This window comes from Cryptomeria japonica, chromosome 9, assembly GCF_030272615.1.
Source record: "Cryptomeria japonica chromosome 9, Sugi_1.0, whole genome shotgun sequence".
NCBI lineage: Eukaryota > Viridiplantae > Streptophyta > Pinopsida > Cupressales > Cupressaceae > Cryptomeria > Cryptomeria japonica.
Genome location: NC_081413.1, coordinates 585,035,397 through 585,050,489, shown reverse-complemented (window position 1 = coordinate 585,050,489; position 15,093 = coordinate 585,035,397). Strand labels below are relative to the sequence as shown.

At 32.9% G+C, this 15,093-nt stretch overlaps 1 protein-coding gene across 1 annotated transcript; it reads left to right on the top strand.

Moving 5' to 3' along the window:
- Nucleotides 1–4,787: 4,787 nt before the first annotated feature.
- On the top strand, nucleotides 4,788–10,904 carry LOC131053116 (amine oxidase [copper-containing] alpha 3, peroxisomal-like). The gene is made up of 5 exons (XM_059211801.1): nucleotides 4,788–6,020; nucleotides 9,403–9,516; nucleotides 9,753–10,205; nucleotides 10,379–10,476; nucleotides 10,700–10,904. The coding sequence occupies exons 1-5, from the start codon at nucleotides 4,869–4,871 to the stop codon at nucleotides 10,902–10,904; spliced, it is 2,022 nt and encodes a 673-aa protein (XP_059067784.1). The 5' UTR covers nucleotides 4,788–4,868.
- The last annotated feature ends 4,189 nt before the right edge of the window (nucleotides 10,905–15,093 follow it).

Sequence of the window (15,093 nt, the reverse complement as noted above, 5' to 3'; positions counted from 1 at the left end):
GAATGTTGATAAGAGAATTAAGCTAGGAATGCATAGAAAATGAGAAAGATTCGCTTATAAACTGAGATAGGGATATAGGATGAAGTTGCAGACCTGGAATTAGCAGTAAAATGTCGATACGGCGCTGTCCTACAAATTTGAACAAAAGTTGACGGGACGATGGCGCTCGGCATGCACACGGTCCTCCGAAAAATCAGCGAAATGAAGGGGGATCTGTTCGTCTCTGCGCAAGGATTCCAGATCTTCAATTTCAGCCGCGTACCTGCAACCTACACACAGAAAAGCGAAGACGATTGGGGGGTTAGGGATTAGGGGTTTGCCTTTAGGTCAAACCCCGGTTTTGGAATTAACCAAGAAATGAGAAATGCTGTAAATGTAAATGACTGTAATGTAAAACAAGTACTAATACCTTGTTGTAAGGATGTTTGTATCCTTATGTGCGAAGGTATAGATGTTGTTGTATGTTGTATGTTGTAGTAGTATGTAGTAAGTGATCTCCTCTTCAATGGTTGAATCCTTGTCTTGAATGCAACACTTAGCCTTGAATGGAGACTTGGAATGATCAATTACTTGAAAGAATGCTTGAATGCTTGAATGCTTGAATGCTTGAATATCGTTTTCCCATATGTTCATCCTCCACCCAAAATGAGAGAGAAAATGTAGTTTATATACTTGTCAATTAGGGCTGATAGACTGATTTTCCCGACCTTAGGCCGACCAGGAAATGATATTTTCCAATTTGCAAACAAAAAGATCCGAAGTCCCATAGGAGACCGGGCCCAAAATAGGGCCAGGGACCAGGGCGCTGGGTGCCATGGTCCTGGGGGACCAGGGCGCTGGGCGCTCTGGTCCCACCTCCCAGGACAGCAGGGTGCAAAGGAGGTTCAGGCCAGGGTGCAAGAAAATGCAGTTTTTGATGTCGTGGACAAGTTTCAGGGTCTCCATTCAGGTTTCGTGTTGCGTCGCCATCGTGAAGACCGAAATGCAGTCGAAATTGCAAGTGTCACAATTTTAGGACGCTATAAAAACAAACCAGAGACTTAGCCCTTTCTTTTTCCAACAGTCTAAACTTAGCCTGTAAAACAAAATTTTGAGCCTTGAAATTAATCGTCTTGGTCAAATGCTTGCCAACGGTGATATGATAATTGATAAGCGCTCACAATAAATGCTATACATGACAATCCTTTGCCTCTAGACCAAGTAAAAGATTATGCTGGAATTTTTTAGCATAGAAAATAACAACACTTAAGACAAGCATTAGGAAAGTGTTATTTTTGCTCTTAATAGTCATTTCACTGCACATGTTTTTAGTACATTCAGAGTAAATATATATAAATTCTGAAAGTTGAGTTTCTAAATACCTTGTTTGAGGAGGAAAGAATTGTAAGGGTAGAAGATTACCTTGTCAAGTTTCACAATAGAAAAAACTTGATCAACAATAATTAGTGGTCACTTTTAATTTTCTTCTAAATTTAATTGGTTGATTCTTTAACGATCTTTATTTTGTTCTCATATTTGAATCTCATAAAATGTCTAATCTCATAGACTCCAATAAATATCTTCATTCAAAAAAGACCATTAATTATTTAGCCATTCAAACATATAATATTTAAAATAGAATACCCCAAAACCTTTTCTTTACCTCCTTACACACCAAACCCTGCAACTATAAGGGTGCCCAGGCAATGAAGTAGACCAAGTACACAACCATAAACACACATTATTGTACACCATTCCTTCATAGTTATGACTGTCATTCTCTTAAAGCTTGTTATTCAATTGAAAGGACAATGAAATTGAATGGAGAAAAATGTTATCATATGATTAACTGCAAACAAACTAAATTTAGAAGAACAATTGTAATAAGTTGCAGTTGCAAAATTTTTTTTATTAGGATAAAACATGTTTTGAAGGGGCCCTGAAACCCTTACAATCAGAGAACTACCATCGATTAATGGACTACACTACCCAACAACAAACAACAAGTTTTAGAAAGGACTTGAAACCTTCTGGACTTATGGGCATCTAGGACCCAAAACTGAAAGACTACACAAAGCATAAACAACAATATAGAGCAGCCACAACCAATCAAACACGAGCCAAAGTTCAAGAGTGAAACATTACAAAATAGGTTGTCCCAAGCAGAGGGTCTAAGTCAGCAAACAATCAACCTCAACAAACCAAGAAAGAGGATTACTTCAGACACCCTTAGCGAAGAAGAAGAATTTTCCCAGGCTCCCATAACCTGTAACAGAAACTCCGGGCCACAAAAAGCCACAAAGCCTAAACCTAACCAAAAATAAGCATTGACCAAACTAGGCCCTTGAAAAATGCTAGCATCTAGCCAATCCCTAAAAGAAACAAAAAAACATAGGGTTTTTCCAGGCTCCCTCAACCTCGAGAGTGGGTTTTGCAAGGCTCCCACAACTTGTCAAGGCCCAGACAACATCTCTCCCCGAAAGCACAATTTGGGACATAGGGTTTTAACAAGGTTCCCTTAACCTTAAACTTGAGGAAGAACAACATTGAGAAAATCATACCCTCCATCCTCTCCCTCTCAATAGGAGAATAAGGAAGGAAATCAACATGAAGACCGAACTACTCTCCCGAACAGTCAAGAGACAACACATCATCAACTTCCCAACAACATTTCCTAGTCTCAACCATAGCATCCGCCTTCACCTCAATAAAAGATAGGTCATCTCCAACACCAAGATATCGCCACCTCTAAAGAAGATAGGGCCACCTCTATAGGAAAAGCCAGAGAAAACCAGAGATGCTGAGGAAAAAAACAAAGAAAAAAGGAGAAGCCAACCCAAAGGCCAATGGGGATAAAAATATTCAAACCTGCCCATAGAAAGGGTGCACCAAACAATACCCAGGGGACCACAACAAAGGGCACCAAAAAAGAAAGATACGGAGGATAACCTATATTAGAGAAATGGTTACTATCCCTCACAAAGCACATCAGGCCCATAATCCTTAAAAAACAAAGACGTCCTTCCAAAAAACAGGGCCACACAACCGGGTCGACAACATCTCCCCAAATGATGAAAGAAGTAGCAAAAGAAACCCCAAATGTAGCCTGCCCACTTTGCCCACAAACCAAACCAGCTGTATGGAAGAAAATCAAGCCAAATAAGGGTGTCTCCACAAAAGGAGAGCCTCCAAAACAACCCCAGTTGAGGAAAGAACGGTCACCCTAAATACATAAGGGATAGGCAAGAGAGCCCCCACCAATGATGGAAAAAACAAAGAAAAGAAAGTGAAAGGGGAAGACCTTAACACATCCCCCACAACCCTCAACCCCATCTGAAACTCCGACAACCCCTTTGCCAACAACATCCTCCTGAGTCCAAGCCCAAGGCGCCCTCATCCAAACAATACAACCGCAGAGCACAACACAACATCCAAGCATAGCCCAAGGGAAACGATCCAACCATCATCGTCATCATCCGCTTCATCATCTCAGCCATCAAAATCTCCTGAAACTCTCGCTCCCACCTCACCTCCCACAGTTGTAATAAGTTGCAATTGCAAAAAATTAATATTTATTTGTCTATTTTTTAATTAGATTGTGTTTCAGTTTTTATTTGATGTGCTGATATAAGAAGATTAGCATACAATCTACACAATCTAAATAATCTAGAATGTGATATGTTGTTATAAAAACTAACATACAATCTACACACAATTGAAGAAATCTAGAACGTGATACCATTTTTTATTATTAACACAGATTATTATGCACTTTACTATTTAATGTCATTGTAAAGCTCCTCTAAACATAATAATTATATACATAAATCTTGTAAAAAATATTTTATTCGTTTACAAAATGTATCTCCTATTTTATGATAACTCTTAACTATCTCTATATGGGTAACAATGGAAATACGGTTGTTTGCACTTTAGAGAAGCTCCCAAATGTGAATCAGAAAATGTGAATCTTCTATTTTATAATAACCCTTAACTATTTATATATGTGAAACAATGAAGATAGGATTGTTTGTACTGAGAAAAGTTTGCAAATGTGAATTGAAAAATGTGGATCTCGTATTTTATAATGATTCATAATTATTTATATATGTGAAACAATGAAAATTTAATATGAATTGAAGAATATGGATCTCATATTTTATAATAAACCTTAACTATATATGTGAAAGAATAAAAATAGGATTGTTTGCCCTCCGAAACAATGAAAATAAGATTGTTTGCACTCAAGAAAAATTAGTTAATATGAACTGAAGAATGTGGATCTCATATTTTATAATAAACCTTAACTATATATGTGAAAGAATAAAAATAGGATTGTTTGCCCTCCGAAAGTTCTCAAATGTGAATTCAAGAATGTAGATTGATGGGCTTCTTGATTGTCTTCGGTTATTAAATGATATTGTTACATCATATCATTTTGGTGAAGTGTGTTTGTGGTCTGCTATATCTCTACCATATTGGTCAATTACAGTAACAATTACAGTAACTTATGTAACTTATGTATCATCTTGTTCAATTACAGTAACTTAAATTTGTGGTCTGTTACTCCATTGACTTTTGCATTGCCAGTTGTGTTTTACTGCTTTCCTATGCAACATGCTATATTGTAATGTTAGATTTTATTATTATTGATAAGGTCTTCATTCATTTTGTTTCAAATATTGAATATTGAACAGTAAAAAATTCTCTCTTGCAAGCCTAACTCTTATCATAGACGGCTCTCCATTCAAGTCCTATATATCATTCTCTGACAAATGACTTAGAGAAGATTGCATCCTAGAACAGAGTCCTCTGGATCCTTGGCCAAAGGATCTAATTAGCTTGGCCAAGAGAAAACTAAATTCTATTCCAGAGAGAGTAGAGCAAAGATGAGATCCAGTATTGTGCTACTCAGTCTACTGGTACTTGCATTCATTAGTCACTCTGCCACTGCTAAAAAACATCCTCTGGATCCTCTGTCAGCCTCTGAAATCAACCATGTTCGTAAACTAGTCCTTAAGTCTAAGCTAGGTCTCCACAAGAACATAAGCTTCCAATATGTGGCACTGGAAGCACCAGAGAAGGAGGCTGTGTATGAATGGAAATATGGGTCATCTTCCCTACCTCCTAGAAAAGCTACTGTGATTGCAAGAATCCCAGGAGAAACCCACCAGATTCTTGTAGATTTCACATCAAAAGAAGTTGTCTATGATGAAGTCTATCAGGGATTCGGGTACCCCATATTCACATCAGAGGAGCAAGATAAAGCCTCTCAGTTGCCCATGGAGTATCCTCCATTCATAGAGTCCATAAGAACCAGAGGCCTAGATATGAAATCAGTTGTTTGCAGCACTTTTTCTGTAGGATGGTTTGGGGAAAAGAAGCAAGGCAAGAGAGTCATAAATGTCCTGTGTTTTTATACCAATGGAACTGTTAACATACATGCCAGACCCATTGAAGGTGTTACAGTAGTGGTAGATTTAGATCAGATGAAAATCACTGGGTATATAGATAGGATAAAAGTCCCAATGCCAAAGGCCCAAGGAACAGATTACAGGGAATCAACTCAGAAGCCTCCATTCGGGCCCACAACAAACCCCATTTCAATTGAGCAGCCTGAGGGGCCGAGCTTCAAAGTCCATGGTCATATGGTAGAGTGGGCCAATTGGAAATTCCATGTTGGGTTTGATGTGAAAGCAGGGCCTGTTATTTCTACGGCAGATGTTTATGACCCAGAAAAGGGAAGATTCAGGAGTGTCATGTACAGGGCTTTTATTTCAGAGCTGTTTGTTCCTTACATGGATCCATCTGAGGAATGGTATTACAAAACGTTTTTTGATGCTGGGGAATTTGGTCTGGGGCAAAGCTCAGTTTCTTTGCAGCCATTGAATGATTGTCCAAGACATGCACATTACATGGATGCATTCTACGCAGGAGCTGATGGAAAACCAGCTGTGAAGAAGAATGTTTTCTGCATAGTTGAAAGATATGCTGGAGATGTTTCATGGAGGCATACAGAAACAGGGATTCCACACTTAGTGGTAAGTTTTCTATTAATTGATAATTTTATTCAGTTTATTAGTAGTTTCTTACGTGCTTGCCTTTCTATTATGCATGTTTCATAAATTTTTACCTTCTTTTAGTTTACCAATGACAGTAGAAAAATCTCAATGTTTCAAAATAAGATGTTAATCGGATTATTATTTATTATTTATATATTTATTATTATAGAATTAAAAACATTTAGTAATGAAGAGCTATTAGGGTTTGAGTGAAAAGATACAAAACTGCAAGAAAGTTATAATATGTAAACTTATTGAAGTATCCATAATTTGTTATTGGTTTTGCATAACTTATTAAAGCAGTAATCATGCTTGCAAAATAGTTAGCAATATAAAATATGTAAAGCTATTGAGGTATACATTATTTTCTTAAAAGAGTTAGGATTATACAAAAAAGATACAAGAAAGAGTTAATTGTTTTTTTAATATACAAGAAAGATACAAGAAAGAGTTAATTGTTTTTTTAATATACAAGAAAGATACAAGAAAGATAACTTAGCAAATTAGAAATTATACTTGCAAGAAAGATACAATGTAATAGGTCAATGACTATTAAAGCTATTAAAGTATGCATTATTTGTCATTAGGTTATTTATAGTTTTTTTTGCAATTTAAGATTGTATAAAAGAGTTAGGATTATAATTATATTATATAATATTGATGTAAATATTGGATCTTTGTAGATAATAAAATATATTGGAAATGATAATCTTTAGGTCTATATTAATTTTCATTTGTTTCAAGAATAATCTTTGTCAAATCATCAAGTGTATGGATAGAGACACGGGGCAATGAAAAGAACCATTCTATAACATATTTCTTAAAAGTTTTTTGATATAGCTTAGACAATAACATATCTAATCTATCCTCGTATATCAAAATTTCACACATGTTACAATGAATGAGCTCAACTTTGTATTAGGGTTACTCTCACCATCATACATTGAGAAATAGGGTGCCATGAAGCTCATAGGTAGTGGATGTGTAACAATCTCATGAGCCAATAGTGTATGCATAACCTCAAACTCTTCACTATCTTTCTCATTAGGTCTTACACCCACTTTCTTTTGTACTTGATTTATTTTATACATCAATGCAACTATAGTAGAGGAAGGAAGGGTAACAAATGAAAGTCAATGACCAATATAGGTATGAGTGTGGGAGGTATGAGGTACGCAAGCGATAATGAGTAAGGACCAAGATATAGAGAAAGTATAGAGGAAGGATTCTTTACTTCTTACTAGCCATCAAGGATTAGTGGTATTTAAAAAAAAAATTGAGGTTATCAAACTACTAGTCTCTAGAGGCAAGTACTTCTAGGTCAACCCCATAGAGAGATTGAATTTATGGTTGTGTTGAAGATTGGCTAGCAACACTGTTCAAATATTGTATACGATGTTCCTTTAATGCACTCATTAAAGGGTTCCTCTAATAAATGTTATTCGAATGCTTTAGGAAGTTGAATGATTCTAGGCGATGCCAAAATAATTAGAGGATGTGTACTAATAGGCAAATGAATATATACCACAACATAGAAATAAACACAAAATATGTATCAAGCGGGTTCATAGTAAGAGTAAAATGGGAGGCGTTGAGATTTTTTTTTTTTTTTTTTGTCTATTTCATGAGTTATTTAGGTAGGAGTGAGATGGATCTTATGCCTATATGATTGACATAGCACAAGAGGAAGAGAACGATAGGACCAGGGTGGGGAAAGAGTATGTTGACTAAAAATGTGTACGAGAATATGCAAAACAAAATAGATAAGATATGGTCAAATGTGAGAATGTATATAGGTGGAATTAGGTGAGAATAGAAGAAAGAGTACAACTTTACATCAAAGTCTATCAAAATGAACCCAAAACTAATCAAGAAATGACATGAATATGCAAATTTCATCATCACAATAATTATCTTTAAAAATAACTTCAAATTATTAATTTCAAAACATCATATAGAATTAAAAAATATTAAAAATAATTATTTGACTTAAAAATAATATAAAATCTTAAATTAAATTTTAGATAAGATAATTAAAATAAATAAATAAACTACACATTATTAAAATTATTCACTAATATTAATATTAATAAAATAATTTATTAATAATAAATTTATTAAAAATAGTTAGTTTTATTATGATGTTTTATAATCATAAAAGTGGTATAAGATATGTTATAGTTTAAATTAAATATTGAGAAATGAAATAACACCTAAGATTGGAGACAATTTAGGACAATTCATAAGAATAAGTCAACCTATATTAAATCAATATTTTTTAAGGTTGCCATATGAAAATAAAAATGACATCAAAAATATTATTTTATAATTATATCTAATAAAAAAGTAATATTTTAATATACAATATTTAATATTTATAATCAATCAAAAAATATCGTTTAAGCTTATATTTGTTTTTCTCTTCAATTAATAAATTTATTGATTTAATTGACAAACCCTTCAAATAGAATATTCAAATATTGAATATATTAGCGTGAAAATAGAGACGGACTAAGTTAGAAAAATTAATTTTCTTCCTCTACAAAAACAATTGATAGAGATGGCTACCAATATTTAATTAAAAGTTCAAATTTGATTTGTATAACATCGTTTTGCCAACCAAGAAAGTGATAGGAAGGATGTTCATACGATATTGAAGAAATTATCACCTTTCTAAGTAAAAACATTAGAATAAAATATATTTTTGATTTAATTTATGTTATAATGTGTCAAATAATTATCTTATCATTGGTCAAAATTTACTTTTGACTGTTAATCAGGATAATGTTTAAAAATAATAATAAAAATATTTAATCAACATATTTTAAAATATTAAATTGGGTGTATTCATCTCGAGCATCAGATAAGTTTTAGTTTTAAATCTAATAAATTATTTTAGTATTTTAGATTATTAGATGTTATTGGTACTTTGACATGTTCTAGTTTTCAATTGACTAACATAGAATAAGCTAATTAAAATAAAAATTAATTCTATAAAATCAATTAAAAATTCCTTTTATTTTCAAGAGTTTGATTGAGATCATTCCGTTTGAAAATAAGAACTTTTTTATTGATCTACATATTCCTTAAAATCTAGTTCATAGACTATTGTTTTGATATGTTTATATTACAATTAAAATCACAATTTCAATGTAGGTATTATCCAATAAATGATCCATATATAGATCAAATATTTTCATTTCTTATGATCATGTGTCTCCATTTGTTTTAATAAACTTCCAAATTGATAGTATATAGTGTTCCCATTTATTTTAACAAACAACTCAATTGTCTATAGTTTTCTTTTTTTTAAAACATTTTTATCATATCATAGGTACTAATATTGTTGGTTGATTTATAGGTAACAGAAGTAAGACCAGAAGTAACATTAGTGGTGAGAATGGTTGCCACGGTGGGAAATTATGATTACATTCTTGACTGGGAATTCAAGAAAAATGGAGCGATTCGTGGCAATGTAAGTTACCAACACTAATCCATCCTTATCACTTTAGGAATAACGTGTGTTTCATGCGGGTTTGCAATTATTGGATCAAAGATTATACTTTTGTGCTGATTTTTTCTAGGATGACCAAGTGGATAATTTTATTGTCATACATTAAAAGTGCACTAAAAATATGCCATTGCTTCACCTTAACTAATAATGCATTTTTTTTTTGCCAATTTGTATTTTAACATAAAAATAAAATATAGGTGGGACTCTCAGGAATCCTCGAGTATAAAGCCACAAGCTACACACACCTTGACAAAATTCAAAAAACAAATGAAGATATATATGGAAATTTACTAGCAGAGAACACAATTGGCACATTCCATGATCATTTTCTCACATTCTATTTGGATATGGATGTGGATGGCATTGAAAATTCATTTGTGAAAGCCATGATAAAGAGGAAGGATGTTACAAATGGTCAATCTCCAAGAAAGAGTTATTGGACAGTTGAAAAAATGGTTGCCAAGACAGAAGACGATGCTAAAATCCAATTTGATTTGAAAAAACCAGCAGATCTACTAGTTATCAATCCCAACAAAAAAAGTAAAGTTGGTCAAGATATTGCATACAGATTGGCTCCCGGATCAATTGCAACAAGTCTTCTATCATTAGATGACTATCCACAAATTCGAGCAGCTTTTACCAATAACCAGGTGAAGTAGATTATGACATGAGAAATTTCCACCTAATTTTCTATGACTATTGTTATACAATATTTGTATTTAGTTTATAAAATTGTTCTTTTCAAAAAAAAATTTAATTTCTTTTTTATGTCTATTTATTTGTTGAAGTGGGTGATCACATTTGATCTAACTACTATGTATAGGTGTGGGTTAGTCGATATAATCGTACTGAGCAATGGGTTGGTGGAGATTACACGGATGAAAGTCATGGAGATGACACATTAGCAGTGTGGACAAACAAGTGAGTAGTGAATTAATAATAGTGTTATAATATTTCATTCTTATCAAATCAATTAAAGAAATTCTAGGATCAATTTATAATATTATTAGGTTTGATGTTTTGAAATAGACTACTATTTATCTATTAGTATGAAAATAATTGATTTCAATACTTATATTATTTTGTTACTTTGAATTATTTTAACAAAAATATTTAATGTTTGATGTGATTGTTATTTTTATAGGAATCGAGATATTGAGAACAAGGACATAGTGTTGTGGTATACTATGGGTATCCACCATATTCCATATCAAGAGGATTTTCCAGTGATGCCAACACTATCAGAAGGATTTGAGTTAAAGCCAACAAATTTCTTTGAAAGAAACCCAATTTTAAAATTAGAATCTACGCATGCATCATCATTGCCTAAATGTAAAAAGGCTAGTTAGTGCATGCAGTCCTTAAGATGCATAAATAAGATGGATTTGGAGGATGAACCTTTTTCTTGAATAATTTCTTTAATAGATGGATTAATATGCATTATATTATTTGAATTCTAAGAAAATATATAATTATCAATTAATGTTTATAAATTCTAATGGAGTGTTCAAGTGACTACTCTAGAGTATAAAATTATAAGTATCAAAGTATATAAAAGTGCAATTGTACAACTAATAAATATTCACATACAAATGATTCAATGATTATTTAAGGGCTATGTCCTCGCACAAGTCTCAAGATACAACAAACAAAATAATTATGCATATGAAGTTCATCAATTATTATATGGGAAAATGTATAATTATTATATCAAAGTGATTTCTTGGAGATTTTCTAGGAATTAGAAGTGGCCATGTACCTTTCATAAGAGCATTAATAATTAGACATTGTTGGAAAGAATTGTAAGAGAAAATGATGTTGTATGTAAGAGAAATACTTAAAAATAAAAGTAACTACAAATAGAAATACATCATAATTTTAAAAAGTAATTCATGAAAATACTTCATCAAGATATTAAGATTATCCACTCAAATCAAGAAACTTTATTTAAATTCAAGATATCACCCATACATCACAGGATACAATTGTTACATTCTTGTTTAAATGATGACCCATATCTCTCATATGAAAGATGACCCATGATTAAATTTGGCTCTAATAGAAAGTTTGTTTCATTTTTAACTCCCTTAAATATTGACTTCTTCTTCAAAATAATAACACTTTCATCAAAAAATCAAGTAGAATAATTCATATGTTTAATCTATGTATATTAATAGTCACAACAAAGTGTTTACATCATATTGTACCACTCTTGAATACATGTAATAGATTGAATAAGAGAAACTGGATACATTCTTTTCTACAAATGTTGAGAACATTTTAATACAATTTTTAATTGGCTAAGTATATATTTCCTAACAACTATTTAGATAACAATCATTCTTGATGTCAATATTGTTGATGATTTATAGCTTCAGTTGGATAAAATTAAAATGTTAAATTGGCCTTAAGGCCTTCAACATTTAATTATATATATCATTATGTTATTTATTATTATTATTAAATTGATTAAATGTATATTGATTAACAATAATAATGATAACACCGATTAATATATATATCAGGTTGCATATTATTATATAGGGCTGCATATTATTATATCGGGATGCATACGATATATCGGGTGGCAATATAAAAGTCACCGATAGTTATCGGTGTGTTAGCCTACACCGATATTTATCGGTTGTCAAGGCTAACACACCGATAACTATCGGCTGTTAGCATTAAACCAACACCGATAGACATCGGTTGTAATACTACTCCCACCGATTGGCATTAACGTGAAACATGCATATGTTTAATAGAAACAAAGAGCCATGATCAAGTAATGTCTTGATCGGTCATGATCGATCAAGGAATTGCTTGACCATGCCTCATTTGTTACATATTTATATTGAGTGGCATTTGTGAGATAGGACATAGAAAATAATAAATGCTCCTCTCACCTGCCATACAAAAGAAGATAGCCAGATTTATATTTTAATCAGTAATACATAGAATAAGATAAATTTAATTCTGATCTATAAATTTAACATGGTATCAGAGCCAGGTTTCCTTCTATAAATCCTAACCGCCTGAAGGAAGATCTGATTAAGATCAGATTGATATCTCCTTGAAAGTTTGTATTTTAAAATGACGAATGGAATCAGATTTGAAGACAGACTTGAAGATGCCTCAAACTATGTTTCATGGAAATTACGAATGATGTTGGTACTAAGGAAGAATGAGTTAAAAAAAAAAATGAGAATCCTTCTAAACCTGATGGAAAAGACGAACAGAGTCAGTGGGAAAAGAACAATATTAAAGCAATGGAGTTATTAGTAGATGGAGTAAAGAGTCATCTACTACCTATCATTACAAGGTTAGATTCTGTATATGACATGTTCAAAGCCTTGAAAGACATGTTTGAGATTAACAACATGAGCAAAATCCTCACACTTAAAAATCAACTTTCTAATATTAAAATGAGTAAAGAAGAAACTATCACTTCATATTTTATGAGGATAACAGAATTAAGGAACCAACTCTCATCAATTGGTCACATTTATGATAATAAGGAGCTAACTATGATAACTCTAAATGGGCTGTCTATCTCATGGGAAAGCTTTAGACAAGGAGTTAGTGCTCGATCCAAAGTTCCCAAATTTGTCAGACTAAAAGCTGACTGCATTCAAGAAGAGTGTAACCTAATATCAAGAGGAATCACGAAACCCGTTGATGAAGATGTTCAAGTTATAGTCTCTAGTTTGAAAAGGAAAAAGGACAAAAAGACATATGATAATCGATCATTCAAGAAGCCTAGAGACTCCTCTAAAGTACAATGTTTAATATGTGACGAATATGGCCACATTGTAAGAACTTGTCCTCTTGAACTTAAACTACAAGCATCCCTTCCTAAAGTCAGAAATTTAGACGTATGTTCAGAAAAATATGTTCTCTAGAAGAAACTCAAGATACCTTGTGATTGAGAGGGAGCTTACTAATAAAGATTGAGCACTTTTGAGGTAAAAATTGTAAATATTAATTATTTTATGGGCCCTATGTAAATCTTAAGGTGATGACTTCCAAATGATTTCCACTTGTATTTTTTAGGTTATTGGAAGGTGACGATCTTACAATAACTCAAGATTGTGGATAGAATCACCGACTGAGGCAATCCATGTAAGAGCTTGTGGATAGAATCGTCGACTGAGGCAATCCACACAAGAGCTTATGGATAGAATCGCCGACTGAGGCAATCCACGTAAGAGCTTGTGGATAGAATAACCAACTGAGGCAATCCACACAAGAGCTCATGGATAGAATCGTCGACTGAGGCAATCCACGTGAGAGCTCATGGATAGAATCACTGACTGAGGCAATCCGCACAAGAGCTCATGGATAGAATCTCTAACTGAGGCAATCCATGTGAGAGCTCATGGATAGAATCGCTGACTGAGGCAATCCACACAAGAGCTTGTGGATAGAATCATCGACTGAGGCAATCCACACAAGAGCTTATGGATAGAATCGCCGCCAGAGGCAATCCACTCAAGAGTTTGTGAATAGAATTGTTGATGGAGGCAATTCACATCTTTAAACTATGGTCCCAAGATAAGAATCATACGATTTATGAATATTGCTCCCAATACCTTTTATCCTCCCTAGCTAAGAGGGAGTGTTGATGATTTATAGCTTCAGTCGGATAAAATTAAATGTTAAATTGGCCTTAAGGCCTTCAACATTTAATTATATATATCATTATGTTATTTATTATTATTATTATTATTAAATTGATTAAATGTATATCGATTAACAATAATAATGATAACATTGATTAATATATATATATATATACCAGGTTGCATATTATTATATCAAGCTGCATATTATTATATCGGGATGCATACGATATATCGGGTGGAAATATAAAAGTCACCGATAGTTATCGGTGTGTTAGTCTACACCGATAGTTATTGGTTGTCAAGGCTAACACACCGATAACTATCGGCTGTTAGCATTAAGCCAACACCGATAGACATCAGTTGTAACACTACTCCCACTGATTGGCATTAACGTGAAACATGCATATGTTTAATATAAACAAAGAACCATGATCAAGTAATGTCTTGATCGGTCATGACCGATCAAGGCATTGCTTGACCATGCCTCATTTGTTACATATTTATATTGAGTGGCATTCGTGAGTTAGGACATAGAAAATAATAAATGCTCCTCTCACCCGCCATACAAAAGAAGATAGCCAGATTTATATTTTAATTAGTAATACATAGAACAAGATAAATTTAATTCTGATCTATAAATTTAACATTATATCATAAATGATTATAGTTTAGCTTAAAAAATGTTGGGATTAAGGTGCCTCAACCTTTGAGTCCTAACATGTTGAATTATTTAATTAATTGTTGCATATATTGTTATATCCTAAGTTTCTAACTTACTAATGTAATCCATCTTTGTGAGACCTTTTGGTCAGGTGGCATCCCACATGGAATGTGAGTGTAGGATATGGATTGGACTATTTTCTAAGAATTTGGTAGACACTTTGAAGTTCCTATTTTTTAGGGAACTAGTGTC